The sequence below is a fragment of the Dipteris shenzhenensis genome, chromosome 16 (assembly GCF_047967505.1).
Source record: "Dipteris shenzhenensis isolate YYH24624 ecotype China chromosome 16, Dip_SZ_1.0, whole genome shotgun sequence".
In the NCBI taxonomy this organism is placed as follows: domain Eukaryota; kingdom Viridiplantae; phylum Streptophyta; class Polypodiopsida; order Gleicheniales; family Dipteridaceae; genus Dipteris; species Dipteris shenzhenensis.
This window is the reverse complement of record NC_141611.1, coordinates 31,847,438-31,867,007: the sequence shown is the minus strand read 5'-3', so window position 1 is coordinate 31,867,007 and position 19,570 is coordinate 31,847,438. Positions and strand designations below refer to the sequence as shown.

Below are 19,570 nucleotides of genomic sequence, written 5' to 3'. Positions count from 1 at the left end.
AATAAAGTAAGAAGAACCAATGAAACAAAGGGGGGGAAAGGTTTAGAAAATTAACCTAAGTGGGAGCTTTTTTTTAAAGCATAGAGCAATCAAAAAAGGTGGCAACAACAGTATATAAAGAAACCAAGTTGAGGGGGTTAAATAGATAAGAGGGAAGGGGAAGGGGTTTAGAGAATTAAGGGGGGAGGAGAGGTTTAAAGAACGAAGGGGGGAAGAGAAGGGGAGGGGGTTAAATAAGGGATAGACTATAAGAGGGGAGAGAATATATAGTAAAAAGAAGGAAAGAAAGGAGGAGAGGGGGGGGTAAATGTATTAAAATATATATATAAAATTAGAGAAGGGGAAGGTAAAAAAAAGTAGAGAGGAAGTAAGTAAAGAGGGGGGGTGGAATTAATTGTATGGAGCAATGAAAGAAGACTAAGCAAAGGCTATGGACTGCAGTGAGTCCATGGCGTGACGTGCAAAGCGGAGCTCGAGGGGCTGGGCATGGAGACGGATTTAAAGAGGCCATGATGTACAAAGTGGCAGTAGTATTGCATGAATGGCGACGGGAGCAAAGCTTGGGCTAAATAGTAGAGGGAGAGGGCATGGCGCTCGGAACATGGGATAGAGAGCCACGAGCTCTATGAGAGCATGGGCAGAGGGTACAGTGTAGTGGGCGATGGGTAGCATAGACAGCGGGCAGGAGAGACGTGGAACTGAAGGTTAGTTTGAGGTGGAGGAGATTAGTGGTAGGCTTATTATAGTGGAGAGGGGAGGGGTAGTTTTGGAAGGTGAGTCTGGAGTTTGGGAATTTTTTGGGGGAGGTGGGGGAAATTATGACAAAGCCATGTAATGCATGAAAGAAATGCCACGGGGGGGTTTGTTTGAATTAAAAAAGGTTTAGGAGAAAAGATAGATGTAATAAGGCAATTTCAGTTTACTAGTGTTAATAAAAATAGGAAATAGCGAGGGTGGAGAGAGGAATAGCAAGGGAAGAGAGAGAGGGGGGGAGAAAAAAGTAGAGATTAATAAAAAATTAAGAGATTAAAAAATAACAAGAAATGAAGAGATATGAGGTTTGGGAGAGAAATGAAGAGACGAGAGAGAGAGAGAGAGAGAGAGAGAGAGAGAGAGAGAGAGAGAGAGAGAGAGAGATGGTAGAGAGAGATAGGGAGAGGGTAGAGAGAGATAGATGGAGAGAGAGAGAGAGAGAGAGAGAGAGAGAGGGATTAGGAAAAACAAGGGAGATTAAGAAAAAATTTAGAGAAAATTAGAGACAAATTACGGGGAGAATAAGGGAGTTTGAGGGAAAAGAAACTAGGGAAATTAAGGGGGGTTGTCGAGGGGAGATCTAATGAGCAAGTGGCCAAACCAATGGAGGAAGGGATTGTGTGTGTGTGTGTGTGTGTGTGTGTGTGTGTGTGTGTGTGTGTGTGTGTGTGTGTGTGTGTGTGTGTGTGTGTGTGTGTGTGTGTGTGTGTGTGTGTGTGTGTGTGTGTGTGTGTGTGTGTGTGTGTGTGTGTGTGTGTGAGAGAGAGAGAGAGAGAGGGTGGGGTGCATGTATATGTGCATGCTCACCCACCCGTACCCAAGTTCAAAATGAGCACCAAAAGGTAGGGCAATGATCCTTGCTTTGATGAGAGATCCACTACCATGTCTAAGTATCCTTGGGTCCTGAGGTAGTCCGGGGGTAGTCCAAAACTAGGAACCCAAAATAAGTGTATCCAAAGCAAGTAAGCAAGTGAAACTAGAATCCAACTTGGTCATGTGGCATACTCAATAACAGAAATGTATGGAGTATCTCAGATCAACATGTACAAAACATTCAAGTCACTGATATAAATCCCAATAGGTTGGCACTAAAAAGGAAAGAAAACTGACATAAGCTCCCAATGATTTTAAGAGATAAATATGCTACTCCTCAAACCTAATAGTAGAGATGCATATTATGGTACACACTCCCAATGAATTTAAGAGATAAAGATGCTACTCCTCAAACCTAATAGAGATGTGTGTAATGTTACATAGGATGAAGATGAAACCCAAAGTGAACATTGAAGCTAGCTATATATAACCACAAAAGAGCCTACAACTATAATATTTGTACACGTACTTTGCATATCACCTAGACACACTCCTCAAGATCTAAGAGCTGGATCTAGCACACGTCAAACCAAAGTCTCTACATCCTATGCAACTAAAACATAAGTGCAATGGCACCTAGGATGAAAATGTAGGAGCTAAAGTGCGAGAAAGGTTAACTTTTTCATTGATGCTATGATTAAAGAAGGTTTTGGGATTAAGAGAAGATAGCATCAAGATTATTATTTTTGGATGAGCAAGGTAGTATTAAAGAAGGTGCTAGGATTGAGAGAAGGTTTTGGGATTGAGAGAAGATACCTATTTTTGGATGAGCACGGTAGTGTAAATAGGTAAGGATCATACCTCGCATGTCCTTAAGTAGTGTAGCTTGTGGATATGTTCAACAAGATGCATTAATAAGAGAGTCTATGCCATACACTTCCTAACCGCTGTTGATAGTTTTGTGTCTTTCAATAATCATTCTGTCTTTTTTTTTTAAATTGCCAAATGATTTTTTCAAGTATGGAGCAATTATAGTTACAGTGTGGCTACCATACAGAGTGGCCAATGAGAAGGATTCCTAAATGCATTGGGGATTGGATTGTGAGCCATCTAAAGGGGTGGACAAGGGGTGAAGGTCTAATTGTGTGTGTTGTTTTATTCTATTCAAAGGCACCTCTTGACATTGTTGGGTGATTGAACACTTGTCCCATTGAACAAATCCCACTAATAGCATTGCAAAAGATAATAGAGTTGCAAAAAAGACACTATGCATGACAACCATTATGAGGTAAAGAAAGATGTAATATTTTTCATTTACAAAAGTGTACAAGATTTGTTATATAACAAAGATCCAATTCCTAGTACAGCTCCAAGGAGAGAATCCATTCAAAACAAAAGCCACAATTAGAGCCTTGTAAAGGGATATTACATAGTGTCAATGGTGCTTCCACATGTTATTGATCTGAAGACCTTATCTAGTAAAAAAATAAGTTTTAGACACAAGAGACAATATATTCTCAAAAGCATGAATGAGTATAATATCAATGAAAATGAACCACTGTGAGAGGAGTAGAATTCATGTAAATCCCTTTGATAGGTGATAACTAGATGTAAGGATTCAAGAATATGAACTTTACAATACCTCATGACTCCTTAGGAGTTCATAATAAATTATAAAAGTTAAGGTATGCACATTCATATCTCATAACCTAATATGGACTACAAAAGGAATTGGCAATATTTTGTTGGATGAGTATGGGAAAAAATTAATTAATAATAGTGTGTGGTTTATATGTAGCATGGGATCAATTTCAAAAAATTAATATTCTATCAAGATTTATTTGTCCCTTATCTCATGTAATACCGTTTCTTTTTAATCCCTTTGATTAAAATGATTTTGTGAATTATTGCATTGACTTTATCATAGGAAATGCAATAAAGGTTTAGTCTATTGAATTGCATGGTCTGCATAATATAGTTACACAACATTATCATTAAAAACAATTAGTCTTAACTTGCTTAGACTTCTATTATTCGCATGACATAAAATCAATCTACAAACCATAAGGCTTATCAAATTGGAAATAAAATAATTTACGAAAGGCATGTATTGACTTCTTCAATACTTTAATGTGGGAGAATGGTCATGTGCAAAAGAGAATAATGTAAGAGCAAGAATTGAGTTTGTTTATCGAGATGCACGAGAGAATTTCCCTTTCTTTATGGTGTGCAGCCAAGAAAAATGCTACATACAAAAAAGTCATTGTCCATGTGGAAGCAATGTTCAAACCTATAAAAAAAGGTTTGGAAACCATTTGAATGGAATTACAATGAGAAAAGTAGTATCTCAATAGATAAGATCTAAGAGCCATGTAAATCATCCTATAATTTGCATATTTTCAAAACACGTTCTCGGAGGTCAACTACAATAATGATACCTTGCAATTTGAGCTCTTGCTTCTCTTATAATGATTAAGACATCTCAAGATTGTGGTCCAAGAACAATGAATATGGCACATGGAAATGACTTATACATGAGCATTTAAAGATACAATAAAGACATTTCAAAACAATGATCATAACGATGGCTCAATAGAACTTTTTTGGGTTCTAGCTACTCCTCTGTAAATTTAGATAAGAAGAAAAAACCTTCAATATGTAAAAGGCAAACGAAATGTAGATATTAAAAAGAATGTAGACAATAAATGTGATGACTTGAAAGAAATCAATACTAAGAGGTGAAGAGCTTGGTTACAATCAGTCTCATATCATTGGAAAGAGTGCAAACACCTCTCCTTTACTATCGAAAGAGTGGAAAAATGAAAATGCATACCTTGAAGTGCAATAGGTTTGATCTTTGCCTTTCAAAGTTGTGATGACATTGATGTAAAAATATATTTGTTATATTTTTTACTTGATTTTTGTTATAGTACTTTGAGGTTTGTGATGCATACTTTGAGTTATTGGTTAAAAAATGATTGAGTTTTCATTTATTTTTATGAAACAAAAACATACGGTGTCTGCTTTCACCAGTGTATACTTTGAATTATTGGGGACAAAATGATTGAGAATTAATTTCTTTATATAAAACAAAAGTGTATGGAATGTCTCCTTTAGAAACTTGATGTCGTAGAATTGGTGTATACTTCTAATTTTGGGGGGCTTTATATAAAACAAAAAATTATCATGTATCTCCTTTAGTTTGATTTCAAATGTTAGATTGAGCAGTTGTGTTGTACCAAAAAAAGGGGAGTGCCACTGTCAAGTGTACAACTACTTCACATTGCCCCAACCCAACTATAGAATCGAGTTGCTCTATGAAGTTATACATTGATCTATATCCAATATCTTTGCTTTCTATTGTCTTGTCTGTTGATGTCCTACTCAATCCTACTTATCTAATCTCTCACCCACACATAGGGAATGTTACTTTGATCAATTTCTTCAAAGGTTCTTCTTTCAAGTTGACCAATTGGATTTCCAATGCTCAAATCCTCTAACCTTGGAGAATCTACTCTCGCTCTACCACCTCAAACCTTAAGGTTTCTTCATGAAACCTTGTCTTCCATTTGTGGGACCAAGCATACTATAATTGAATTTCTTATTGCTACAATCCATCTTGGTGGCTCATCATTGGATATACCTTTTTGGTCTACCAAATAAAATCCTCGATAGCCCTTTGGGTACCCTTCTTTTTCTGGAGGTAACTTTTAAACTTGCTTGTAAGAGCTTTGAAATCTTCAATAAGCACGGCCTTGCACTGCGCTAGCCATCAAACTTCATGCTCATTGTTTTTTGTAGTAGCTTTACCTCGTCATCACATGCATCTACTCTTTAAAGGTGTAGGCTTGATCCTTCTATTTCGACCCGTATTTTTCTTCCTCCTCACCTTGCAAGTCCTCTTGCTTGGATAATACCATTGTAGGCTGACTTGTATCATACCGAGGGGGAAAGGGTCCTATAGAGAAATCAAAATCTTTGCAAAGAACAACGATTCCTGATTTCAAGTAGGGGCTAAGGTAAGGTGGTGGAGATATTGGAGGCAAGGGAGCCTCTTCCTACTGGAGCTGAGGAGGGGAGTTGGATTCTTAATCAAATGGCAAGATAAAGTAGAAATCCCTCTAGAACGAGGTTGGTCTCAAAGAAGAGGACCCTATTGACACTATCATGTGGCTCAATCTCAATAATAATGTGTCAAGTATAGCCAAGAGGACCCTACTGACACTATCATGTGGCTCAATCTTAATAATAATGTGTCAAGTATAGCCAAGAGGTTGTGCAAGACTGAAGCATTTGTAAAAACCAATGCCAAAAATTCTTGCTCTTCATTCAACGTCTCCATCACCCACCGCGCTCAGATCACTACCTGCTTCCTTTTCTAGTGCACACTTGATTGACAATCCCAACAAGATCGCCAAATGTTAACGCCAAGTTGCTAAGATGCGTTCAGAGAGAGCTTCCAAAACGAAAACAAATACAAGATTGAAGTTGAAAATGAGAGCTTTGCCACTAAATGGCCAATACAGCTAGATACAACACAATTCGAACCTTTTTGGGAGATATGGCGACATGTACTACCCTACACCTTTATACCTACTCGACGTGAATGTCAACCTCTAACATTCACCCATTACAACGAATCATTCGACTATCAAACCTTATAAGTCCATATGTCAATCTATCATCAATCATCGTATGCACCCACTTTTCGACTGCCCTCTACCATCCCTCATCTTTACTGCTTCTTGGATAATGCTTTGAAGACAAGGTGCACAAGCGGGTTCGTTGTGCTCGTTGCCTCATCCAATCCTTCGACCGCTCTATAGCTCTCTTGGACATCATGTGGTGGGATGAACATTTGACCACTCCATCCACCGAGGGCTCCCTTTGTCGTTTGCTCATCCTTCGATTGGGGTGTGCCCCAATTCGATTTTGACGTTAGTTGAATCCCGAGGTTCAACACAAGGGACATCAAGAACTTAAGGACCATTGTGCCCCTAGAACATCAAGGTCTTGAATCCTTGACGAATCAAGGGTGTCAAGGTCTTAAGGACCTAAGCTTTTCATGCCCTTGCATCCTTAAGCTCTTCACGCCCTAAGAACGTCAAGGTCTTCTAAAGTCCTTAAGCTTTTGACAAACCAGGGTTCTCAAGGCCTTATGGACTGAAGCTCTTCATGCCCTTGCCTTGTCAAGGACCAAAGTTTGCCCTTGCCTCGTCAAGGACCGAAGTCCTTCATACCTTCACACTCCTTCATACCTTCACACTCCTGGTTCATCAAGGGCTTAAGTCCTCAAGCTATTGACAATAAGGTTTATGATATAGGGTTTCTCAAGATGATAATTGAAATGTACACACATGGATCTTGGATTAAAGCCTGTTCTTTTAAAATAGCAAAACACTCACCTTCATATTTTGAACCCTTAGTCCGTGGACTTCATGGGTGGTTATGAATTAATCCATAACCATCATCATCTAAAGAATATCGCATACTAACCTGCAATTGATCAGCAGAGTTTCAATCATGCATTGGGGAGCATAAATAATTTTCACCTTTTGTTGTGAGCATTGTAGGTATATTCCCATATGGTTCAAGCACTAGCAATTACCTTCATCCACTGCCGGAATGATTTTCTCTTAACACGCACAATTCACAAAATAGACTTTCAAGTTCATTAATTGACACTACACATAAACCTAGTCTCACTTCAACTCCTTGGTCTACAATATCTTACAAACTTTGACCCTTCCCAAATACACATATTTAAAGTCTCACTCTTACATTTCTCAAAACAATGTGCAAATCAAAACAATAATTTAAACGATTCTATCGCATTTCCTGTGGCAGCCCATCATTTATTCTCTGTTATGAAAAGCCCTTACTACCCTTTGTAACCAGATTCCTCGTGCAACTCTCCACTCAGTTTCTACAGGTTTATCGGTTCTGTCTTCCATTTCATAAATTTATCAAGGGACAATTCTAGCCAATTAAAGGGATTTACCTTAGTCTTTGACCTTCAACAAAGACTGCATCTGTGATGTCTTATAAACTGAATAAACAGCCTGCTCAAATAGCAAGACCTTTGTTCTTGCTTTCTCCAAAAATGACAAAATCTCAATAATGTACAAATTTCCCTATTTGAATTTCGAGGTACCATCATTTGAAAAAATGACTTTGTAGTGTTGGTTAACCACTAATTAAGCAGGTTGAGCTTATTGTCATTACACTTCAAAATGAAGCACAATTGGCTCTGAAGCTCACTTGAACCATTCATTTGAAGGCAAAACAGGGAACAAAGATCCAAAATTTAATCCTGTAATAGAAGAGGAGGACGAAAAGATCACCCACCAATCTCCCAATAGTCCAAGAACCACCATCTTCTGAGTTAACGACGAAACTTGTGCTAGACAGAATAGCACATAGTCACGCACTTCAACATGCATCACCATCGACGCATTACTTAACTGTCAGTTGGAGTCATAAAATGATAGATTAGTTCAATTGAAAATAAAAATACAAAACCACTAATTTGCAAACGACACCTGATGCCTCCTAATTCTCGAAATTCCTAAAGGATTACCTAGGAGAACATGAGAAGAATATTGAAACTGGTAAATACAATATTCCTTTTGTCCAAATTCCCAAATTCAACCTAATCAAATAACGAGCAGTAGAGTAGAGCATTCATAAGCCATAAGACTCTCTTTTGTGCACATAGGCACATAAAATCAAGGCCTTGTAGAAAAGCACCCTCTATGTTTTATAGCAAAGCTTAGTGGCTAAAAAATGAGTCATGAAGAAAGAAACAACAGCACCAACCTGTGCCTTCAATCGATCAAGACCATACTTGTGTTCTGCTGAGTGCAACCTCTTCTGAATGTAAAATCATAAGATAAATTAGTCTACTTTCCCAACATATCACCATAAAAACAACTATTTGAAGTATAGCATGTAGAAGGATTCAAGAGCTGCTCTTTCACCTGCTCAACCCAGATGTAAATAGAAGATGGTGTGGGCTTTGTGCTCCATAGAAGAAAAACCAAGTTTACAGTCAGGGACAAGGGATAGTGCCATCCCATTGCTACTGTCATGACTACCAACATAGGCACCCATAGCCGCCTCAGCCAAAACAAGAACGGCGAATGCCCTTCGCTCCATTCATTGCAATTTTCTTGAACTGAAGGAATGAATACTCTGGACTGACAATCTGCTTTGTCTAGTCACAAATTTGAAGATCCAATTGGCATTTAAATAATCCTAAACAAATTCTACATTATAATTCAGAAAAGATCCAAGGAATCAGAATTTTATATTTTCATTGGAGGGGCATGGACATCACGTAATAACTCTCTTACCACCCTCACATATAGCGCAAGATAATAGATTCGCACACCCTGCAGCTGTTGCCAACCCTATGACTGAGGAAAATCTCTTGACTGCAAAACAGAGGAGGTCTCAGACAAATCTGAACATTTAGCTCAAAATATAAATAAATATCTCTTTCTAACACTAATTCCATTTCAGACAATCCCAAAGCAGATGTGGTCATAGATAAATGTGTCTCCTTCAGCCTGCACAGTACGAGTACAACAGCTAGATGTCCACATCCTGCTTAGGGGAGGAGGATATTAAGAATGTCAACTCAAGACCTGACCAGAATGACCCAGTATCAAAGACTACAAATTGTAGCTCTATAGATAGCTGTAAACATCTATATTTTGTGTAGTTGTGCTCAAGGCCAGTCCTGCCATTGTTTGTGCTCTGTCCAAAGTTTTACAGTGTACCAAGACTTCTTCAATGTATGCTCCCATCATTATCATTGGTCTAAATAAAAACTGTGTAAGTCCACAGCCTGATAATGGTGCGTAGAGGGGCTGAAGACATGCTACTCAAGTGAGCTGAATAACTTCCTGCAGGAACTGATGTGCCTGCTAGCACCACTATCAAAGAACCAGGCATCAAATACATCAGAAATTGTCATGCAGGCATCATGAACATCAGGATTATACTGACATGTAACAAGAAAACCCAATGCTGGTCATGTGCAAAATTAGATGACTCATGTCGATCATCTGGACTAGGAAACCCAGATACTGCAAGACCAGACTCTTTCTTCTTCTCAGATGCAATTCTCTTCCTACATTCAGAAATGTCATGCCCAGGTTTCCTGCAATAGTTGCATCTCTTTTTCTTCTTCTTATATACACCTTTGTAAGACTAGAATGATGCTTCTTCTTCTCATCCCCAGAAGAAGAAGCATCATGGAAGTGACCAGCATGTGAATGAGGGGGTTTACCAACTGAAACCTTGCCTTTGCCTTTGCTTTACGCTAGGCAGCAAAGGCTTGATCACTAGCCATAGAAGCATTGCGGTTTGCACGGCGTTGTTCCTCGTGAAGTAAGAGAGCAACCAGCTGGTCAAAGGAATAATGGTTGGCATTGCCACCCGCAACCAACCTCAATGTAGAAGCAAAGACCTGGTAGGAGTCAAGCAACCCATCAAGGGTATTAGAAACAAGCTGAGAATCAAGAACCACCTAAATGGCAATGTGAGGTGCCAAGAGAAGGCTGGAAATGAGAGTTACAGCAAGAGAATGTGCTCCCACAAGGAGGAGAGCACTTCGAAATGAAAGGAGAGTGATCCAATGGAGGGAATCTCGCAGCCCGAGGCGAAGGGAAGGCAAACGAGAGGCAACGGGCTCAAGGAGAGGCCTCCGGATGGCAGCAGCAAGCTCCAAATGTCTCCAAACACCAAGCATGCTCCTTGAAATGAAGAAATGAGCTGAACAAAGGCTTCAAATGGCTGGCATGAGCTTTGAGGCAGGTCCAGACTGCCGTAAATGCTGCATAGGAGACCCCTGTACAGCAATTAATGGACCGTTCAACAGTCATACAGCATTAAATGCACCTTTGACAGGTCCGTACAGCCCCCGTTTAAAATGCACCGATTCCTGCACCACACGCTCCAAAACACTGATTTCCTGTGCCAAATGAGAAGTTCTTGCAATGGAAGTGCTTGAAGAGGCCACAGGTGAGCACCTGCTTGTAGAAAACCTCAAAAATTGAGCAGACCAGCAAGAATGAGGGCTCAAAAGGCTGTCAAACAGCTTGGGAAAGCTGTCAATGGCTGACAGGAGGGGTCCCCAACCTACTCTAATACCACTGTAGGCTAGGGAAAGCAATTGAAAGCTCAAGAAATGAGGGAATGAAGACAAAAACGAGCTGCTGGAATGAATTGCTACAAAAAATGAAGAGAGAGTACAAGAGACACCCAATATAGCAAAACCCTAAGACAGGGTGTCCTAACTGGTACATTTACTAACTGTACCATCTGTCCTAACTGCCTATAACTAGGCCTACAAGGCACATACCAAGGAATGAGTGCCACCTATGGATAGCCATAGAATGGCTTGTACGAGCGCCAAGAACAAAGATAGATCTGTAGCAGATCTGTGGTGGGTTTGGCCGGTTGTTGCTGGGCAACAATTCTGTTATATAGGGTGTGCCAAGAACAGGTGAAAGCTCCAACTGAGGATAATAGCCAATGTCTGGAAAAGACTAAGCTGGTTATCCCTTAGAAATGGTGGCAATATGCTATCGATAGAGCGTAGACACCAGGGAACAGGATCCTCTCGAAAACGTCAGATGCGGAAACGGGAATGCATCGGGAAGGGGAAATAGGAACCCTATGTCATATGACACGTCATCAAATCACATGGAAATATATCAAAATATGAAAAAATTTTAGAAGCTCTAAACTTTCCATTAAAAACACACAAATTTCTTAGAAAAAAAATGAAATCGAAGCGGAAGTAGAAGGAAATTGTACTACCACACATAGAACCTGTTGCACGTGGGGTTGACCTCGAGAATGATAGGTTTTGCTGCCACACTATCCAATGAAGTGGCAAGTGCTTGAAAACGTGTAAATCTGAACCTGGAACTGAAGAGCAAACACTGATGCCTTGATTTGGTACTCCCAATAAATGAGCCCGCACTTGGTTTGTGCCTCCACTTTTTTGTACTTTATAAAAGCAACACAACCACTTGTGTGCTCCTCCTTTCCAATTGTCATATGCAAAAATGGGATCCACCTCATTCCACCAAGAAGATTTGTTGTCTACCTCAATGCCACGTGGAGAAACCATTGAGAGAAGAGGGAGAGAGTCGGCTGAGGGTAGAGGGAGAGAGTGGAGAGACGGGGGGGGGGGTTTGAACCTGGCTAATAGTGGATAGGGCTAAGAGAAGCAGGCTGAAGCTTGAGAGAATTGGGCTGAGAGAAAGGGGAGGAGGAGAGGGGGGGAGCGGGCTGTAGTAGCAGAAAATCCCAATAGGAAAAGAGTTTCAGGAAGTTGCAACAGTCTTTACTAGGTCCCGCGCCACGCGGAACGTTGGTTCCAAGTCTAAAACGTGTTCTAGGTACACGAGAACGTGTTCCCTTGGCATTCCACCTCTAACAGCCATTCCAGGGCTGTTCGAGGCGCTCCCATGCACCTTTCCTTCAGGAAACGGCGTTCAGGACCTACAATAAGTAGTTCCTTGGTAAATATGAGATAAAGAGATAGACACAAAGGGGCAGATTTGAGCTAGGCCAAACGCTAGCTCTGATACCATCTTGGAAACAATGTAAGATCACAAGATGGACACAAGGGAATCAGGCAAGGTACTTTCAATTGATGTGATTGGAAAGTACAGCCCCTCTTTTATAAGCTAGCCAAGCCTTCTCTTCAACACCACACATCATAGGTGAGGTCACTAGTCACTCACCTACTAAACCCACCTACGTATCACAACTATTAAACCAAGACGCATTCACACTAGAGCCTAACTGTGACACTTTTGGCAACGAATTACCCAACAATTCCGTATCTTCCCCTTCTGATCACCTCTAAAAATCAGATCATCAACTACAACATTATGATCAATTGCTTATCCCTCTGAAAAGAGGTATAGGTTTGCATCTGATGGACTCCAACATAATCCAATTTCCAATCTTATTGAAGTAGTCATCGATAGATTGGTATCATGCCCTTGGGGTCTGTTTCAGCCTGCACAAATCTTTCTTCAATCAGCACACTGTGTACTAGTACCTTGAAGCATGAAATTCTCGGCTGATCCACAAATATCTTTCTCCAGGCGAACCTTTAGAAATGCAGACTTGACGTCCATATGAAAAATGGACCATCCAAAAAGAAAAATGGGCAGCCAATGCTATGCCCAACCTCTAGCACTAAACATAGGGACCACGGATTTCTAACATCCAGATGGCGGACACGACGTCGATCGAGGCGTAGGCCGCTTTGAAGGATTTATATGAGACGGACAATACATCTTGGATCTTAGCTCTAAATCATCAATTATTCAACATGACCATGGATGAAGGAGATACGGTTCCATGATCATCTCACTAAGTGAAGATGGTGAGAGACCAAATAGCCTCGGTTGGTCAAAAGCCAGTCAGCCTGAATTAAGAGAGAGGAACAGACCTCTGAATTTTGACGACCTGGGTCCCTTATTGCTACTAGTGGAGGCTCATGAGAAGCTCCATGCCAAAAGTGATGACAAGGCGTTGTTGGCCAACGACAAGGTCATCAAGGGGAAGGGTAACCCTAGTGGAGGCAAGCCCACGAAGGACAAGCCTAAGGACGATGAGGACACTTCAGAAAACAAGGAAAAGAGGAAGCACATAATTTCTATTGTGATCAACCGGGACATTTTGCGAAGGATTGCAGAAAGAAGAGATAGATCAAAAGAATAAGAAGGGGTCCGGTCCAAATTCAAGGGAGTCGGACACTACCAATTTGATAGTCACTGGAGAACCATTATTCTTGGTGACATCTCCGAGTGTTGCTGAGATCAGGTATGCAAACCCAAAAGTCACAATGAAGATGTCTGATATTGAGATGTGGGCAAACGAGGAGTCGGAAAAAAGTGAAGGACAACGATGAGTGCTTGCAGTCAACCAAGTGCTTTGTTGGTATTGTTGACACAAGGGATGATTCCATGGAGTGGCCTAGGGTTTCAGGGTCAAATGGATGTTGTGGTTCAAGAGGAGGCATTAGAGGATTACACAGGGGAGTTGAATGTGCCTCTAGGAGGTTCATGGTTTGCTCTCCGAGCAAGCACACAAGCACTCTACTCTTCATGTGTCTCAAGGAATACAAGATTGGAAGGAATGTGCCTTCCTCGAAGGCAAAAGGGGAAGTGTGGGTGCTTCTTCAAATCTCAGAAATTGCTGGAAGGTGACCATGGACAAGGACTATTGAAGCCACAGGAATACTTGCTTGAGAGTTCAATAAAAGCTCATGGTCCAAGTTATCTGGAGATATTCTTGGGATATCATTTCTCAATATGGTTCTTTTGTTGCGGACCTTACCAGAGGGAAGAAAGTTGAACCAGACCCTCAAAGCATTGTGCCTGGAAGTCTCCACACTGTTCACTCATTATGAAGGGGACAACTAGAAGATGGTGGCGTTTGGATTGCTCGAGTTTGAAGGCGGGAACGTGATTGAAGGTGGCGATGCCACCATGGATGGACCTGTGTACCAAGATGGTTCACTAGTGTAGGACTAGACCCAGTTGAAAAGCCAGGAATCTACATCGACACCGAACTGTTCCAAAGGGCTACGACACAAGAGCTACTGGAGCATCCTCATCGCCAAACTGGCATCGAGCCGAGATGTGTTGGTCAGATGGGGTGTTGGTAGTCACCTCCCCATCTGTAAGCCCCCATATGAGAAGAGAGTGGGGGAGGTAGACTTAGGGTTAGGGCCACCACATGGGCAGCCTATTGGCTGTCATGTGGGTAGCAAACTTGGTGGGAAAACAAAGAAGAGGGGACTGCCACATCATACATGGGCAGCACATAGGCTGCCATGTGTGACAGTACAGTGTTAGAAACTCATTGTGCCCACCTGTGAGCCCCCGATTTGAGGGGACAAGGGGCAGTGAGAGGTAGGAGGGCTGGGAAAGAGAGAGACTCAGGCTGGCATCATAGGCAACCAGCACATGGGCTGGTTGCTGCCTGCAACAGCAGAGAAATAGGGGGCCTTGGGCCTCACTTGGAGGCGCCTGCAGCTGCATAGACTGGCTGCACAGGGCACCCTTAAATAGGGGCCTGTGGCAGGCCAAGTCGGCCCAACCAGGGCCACCGATCAGGCCTGGTCGGATTTCCAGGGCCATCTGGTCGGCCACCAGACAGGGTACCAACCCTGCTGGTCGGTCAACCCAAAGGGCCTGGGCAGTGCCTATAAAAGGACCACTCCTTCAGTCATTCCAGCATCCTGTGCCAGACTGAAAGCCTCCTTCCAAGGCTGCGCTGTGCACTCAGAGCTGGTTCAGTTTGTGAGAGAGAGTTCCATCAGTTTTCTCCAGCACTTCTCTGAGTTTTTGTATTGCTCCCTTGGAGCCAGTTTCTGCCCACCTTCCGGTGGATGAATACACTCTTTCTCCCTCTCCGTTTAAGTTATCTCTGAGTGAGTGTTTATTGCAACTATGATCATCTATCTGAGTTGAGTGTGAGGAAGAGTTGGAGAGATCTTGGGTGGAGGTTTGAGTGATTCATTCCCTCCTATTCTCTAACATGGTATCAGAGCCATAGGCTCTCAACTTTTCTTCATCAAAGCACTCTCTGAAGGAAGGAGTCCCTTGGCAGAAAGGCGATTCTGTTTTCAGCTCAGGCTAGCACAGGAGGCAATGCTTATTGGCACGACAGCAGATGCTGTGATTCCTCATATCCAGTTGGCAGAGACGTCTTCAGAGGCGTGGGCCATACTGAAGGAGCTGTATGAAACCGATAATACAACCCGTATCATTACTCTTCAGCATCAGCTTTATAATCTTGATATGAATGAGGGTACTGACAAAGGTGAAAGTCGTGCGGGACCAGCTCGTAGCGGTTGGTCAGAAGGTGGACTCGAGTCAATTGGCGTTGCTCACACTCCACAAGTTGCCAAGGAGTTTCAAAAGTTTTGTGACTACGGTCACTGCAGGTCAACGGACTAAGCCAATCACCTTTGAAGAGCTTGGCCCACTCCTGCTTCAGGAGAAGGCTCGAGAGAAACTCTTTACGCAAACCGACGAGAAGGCATTAGTGGCCAAAGACAAGCCTAGAAAAGGCAAGCCAAAGGAGTCCAAGAAGTCAGAGGACGCTGACCGCAAGAAGAAAATGAAGTGCTATTACTGTGAAAAGCTTGGCCACTCCGCCAAAGAATGCCGAAAGAAGAAGGCAGATCAGAACCGGAAGAGAGAAGCCAGGAACAAAGAAGAGCCTAAGAATGATTCTGCCAATGTGACGACTGGACAGTTGTTTTTAATCAGTGAACATTGTTCAGCATATGCAGTCAGTGAAGGTAAAGAGGGTTGGTATGTTGACAGCGGTGCTTCCAAGCACATGTCCAACAGAAGGACTTGGTTCAAAACCATGGAAAGTACACAACCGGATTCCAAAGTTTCTGTCGCGAATAGCCGAACGTGTCCTGTGAAGGGCATCGGTAGCATTCCTTTCATTACAACTGTGGGTGAGGAGAAGGATATCTCTGGAGTACTTTATGTACCCAACCTTTGCAAGAATTTACTGTCTATAAGTCAGATGGACAAAAACAACATGGCAGTTCGCTTTCAAGATGGCAAGGTCACCGTGACATCCAAAGCAAATGGACAGATGGTGGCTCAAGGAATTGAAGAGAACGGACTGTACCGTCTCAATGCAATGTTGGTTCATGAAGACAACGGAAAGTCCAGACTTTGGCATGAGCGCTTCGGTCATGTCAGCTATGGAATCTTGGCTGAAATGTCAAAGTCGAAGATGGTGGATGGACTTCCACCAATTACAGGCAAGGATGATCTCTGTAGGGCTTGTCTAGAAGGCAAGCAGCATAGGGATAAGTTTCCACAAGAAGCCCGTTTCGGGCCAGCAAACCACTTGAGTTGGTTCACGCCGACATTTGTGGCCCAATGTCTACAGCATCGTGGGCAGGATCCAGGTACTCACTTCTCTTTGTGCATGATTTCAGTAGAATGACCTGGGTATATTATTTGGCTAAAAAGTCTCAAGCTTTCGAGAAGTTCAAGGATTGGAAGCCCAGAGTTGAAAAGGAGACAGAGGAGGATGTCAAGACATTCCGCACAGACAGGGGGGGAGAATTCACCTCAAATGAGTTCAACACATTTTGTCGCAAGCATGGGATCAAGCGACAACTCACCACAACACATACTTCTCAGCAAAACGGGGTAGCCGAGAGAAAGCATAGAACCACCACAGAGACAGGACTTGCTATGCTCCGAGGGAGGAACCTTTCTAAAGCCTATTGGAGTGAAGCTATCAATATAGCCGTACACATTCTCAACAGGACCAAGACGAAGGCCGTCAAGGACAAGACTCCATATGAGGCATTTTATGGTAAGAAACCCTCTATCACTCATCTTCGCATTTTTGGTTCTAATGCATGGGTGTATGTGCACAAGGAAGACAGAACCAAGCTCGATTCCCGGAGCAAAAAATGTATCTTTGTTGGGTATAGCGAAGAATCCAAGGCCTATCGACTCTTCGACCCAGTAAAGAAGTAAATCCTTATCAGTCGGGATGTTGTCTTCGAGGAAAAGGAACCTGAACCCCAGGAGGAGCCTCAGATTGAGGAGGAGGAGATTGTTCAACCCCCGAACCCACCCCGCCCCAGGTTGACCATCCAAGAGGTGGCAAAATCAAAAGCTGGTGTTCCACAAGATACTCAGAAAGAGCAGGATGTTCCAGAAGCAGTTCCAGTTCCTCCTCCCACATAGAAGCAGAAAGGGTTGCCCCAATGGTACCTACGGACATTGGAAGAGTCTCGGGTCACCGAATTACCTAAGAGAAGCAGTTCCGGATTGCGTCAGTCCCAACGTCTTCAAAAGACCCCATCCGTGAATTTTGCATTGGTGGCTCAGCTTGACGAGCCAAGGACCTTTGAGGAGGCAAAGGATAATCCAAAATGGCAAGCTGCCATGCAGGCAGAGATGGATGCTATCCTGAAGAACAATACCTGGGACTTAGTGGCCAGGCTCCCGCGACGGAAAGTCATCGGCACTAAGTGGGTATACAAACTTAAATACAATCAGACGGCAGCTTGGATAAGTATAAAGCAAGGTTAGTGGTCAAAGGTATAAAGAAAATACTTGGAGACAAATAAAACAATACTGAAGACAATCAATGGCTGAAGAAGATATATATATCACAAACGGAACTTAGTACAAGTGAAGAGAAGCTCTGAAACAAACTTCAGTCCTGACAACTGTAGTGGACTTCTGCACTAGCTCCACAAGTTGGAACTGAACCAAATCTGAGACAACAAACTGATGAAGGGGTTGCTGCAGATTTGGAGTAGAAAGAACGGAATCTGGAGCGGAAGTTGGAGGTAATCTGATGCAGAAAGATGAGCAGAACTGAAGCAGAAAGGAAGGCTGTTCTGGAGCAGAAAAGAGGGCAGATCTGGAGCTGAAAAGGGGACAGATCTGGAGCAGAAAGGAGGGCAGATCTGAGCAGAAAGGAGGGGCAGATCTGGGGCAGAAAAGAGGGCAGATCTGGAGCTGAAAAAGGGGACAGATCTGGAGCAGAAAGGAGGACAGACCTGAGCAGAAAGGAGGGCAGATCTGAGCAGAAAGGAGGGGCAGATCTGGGGCAGAAAAGAGGGCAGATCTGGAGCTGAAAAAGGGAAGCAGAGGAGGCAGCCAGGAGGCAGAAGTTGAGGCAGCAGAGGAGGCAGCCAGGAGGAAGAAGTTGAGGCAGCAGAGGAGGCAGCCAGGAGGCAGAAGTGGCTCAGGGTGTGCAGGAACCTCTGGAGCTGGAGAAGAGATAATATGACAATACCTAGCAGCCAGGAGGCAGAAGTGGCTCAGGGTGTGCAGGAACCTCTGGAGCTGGAGAAGAGATAATATGACAATACCTAGCCCCCCCCCCCTTTAAATAGGAAGGGGCAGAAAAAGTCGGTCAACCTGCAGGTTGACCGACCTGGTCAGAGTTGACCGACCAGGTCAATCTGGTCGGCCAGATCTGGTCAGACCAGAAAAAAAAAACATTTTTTAAATAATTTTTTATTTTGTTTCTCCTCTGCACCGGGGCTTTTGACATTTCTTTGGTTGTGTTTTTGGCCTCCGATTCGGGGTTTCTTTGACAGGATTTGGAGAGGCACCAGTGGTGTTTGTACCTGTTTTATCTGGTCCTGGAGAATTGGAGATTGCCTGGCTTAACACCCCCTCTCAATGTCCAATGCAGACAGGAGAAGCAAAGAGGTGTTCCATGAGTGATCTATCATCTTCATCAGCCTTTTTTTTTTTTTTTTTTTTTTTGGGTGGGGGTTTTCATTTAGATGGAGATGCCTACAGAGTAGGTTTTCATCTTCACTAAGTGCCCAGATGATGGTACAAAAAAGAAAGACTTGAAGGAGTGCCCTCGCAGGGGATTTGTTCACTTCCTTAAGTACACAAAGAGAAAAAAAAACTGTTAAAGAGGAGGAGGTAAACCAATCCCCAACCGTGGGCAGAGATGCTCAAGAGTAGGGCGATTAACCGGCTTGGTAAGAATATCAGCATGATTATCGGCAGCTGGAACATAGATCAACCGAATAGTACCTAGTTCCACTTGCTCGCGAGTAAAATGAAAGTGAACACCAACATGTTTGGTGCGGTTGGAAAAAATGGGATTGCCTGCGAGAGCAATGGCACTTTTGTTGTCGACGTAGAGGATCGTGGGTTCAGTACAAGGAAAGTGCAATTCTGCCAAAAACTGTCGGAGATATATGGCCTCTGTGATACAATCATACAAGGCCCGGTATTCAGCCTCAGTAGAAGAACCAGCAACAGTCTCTTGTTTACGGCTAGACCAAGAAACAGGTGCCGAGCCAAACGAGAAAATATAGCCGCCATGAGAACGATGATTGTCCGGGTCACCAGCCCAGTCAGAATCAGTGTATCCCTGTAGGGTTAGTCCTGGTCTGAAATGTAAACCATAAGAGTAAGTACCACGAATGAAC

At 42.9% G+C, this 19,570-nt stretch overlaps 1 protein-coding gene across 4 annotated transcripts in view; it reads right to left on the bottom strand.

Moving 5' to 3' along the window:
* Positions 1-7,342: 7,342 nt before the first annotated feature.
* LOC147892842 (uncharacterized) overlaps positions 7,343-19,570 on the bottom strand; it is a 41,743-nt gene continuing 29,515 nt past the window's right edge. The window contains exons 3-7 of one of the 4 annotated variants that reach the window (XM_087387551.1): positions 8,922-9,002; positions 8,547-8,782; positions 8,386-8,439; positions 8,147-8,218; positions 7,906-8,030 (exon numbers count right to left, since the gene is read on the bottom strand). In XM_087387551.1, the coding sequence (XP_087243677.1) occupies positions 8,147-8,218; positions 8,386-8,439; positions 8,547-8,782; positions 8,922-9,002 (443 nt within the window). In that variant the 3' untranslated portion in view covers positions 7,906-8,030. Of the gene's footprint in view, positions 8,031-8,146; positions 8,219-8,385; positions 8,440-8,546; positions 8,783-8,921; positions 9,003-19,570 lie in introns of all 4 variants that reach the window. The other 3 variants (XM_087387549.1, XM_087387550.1, XM_087387548.1) reach the window with 3 other exon arrangements.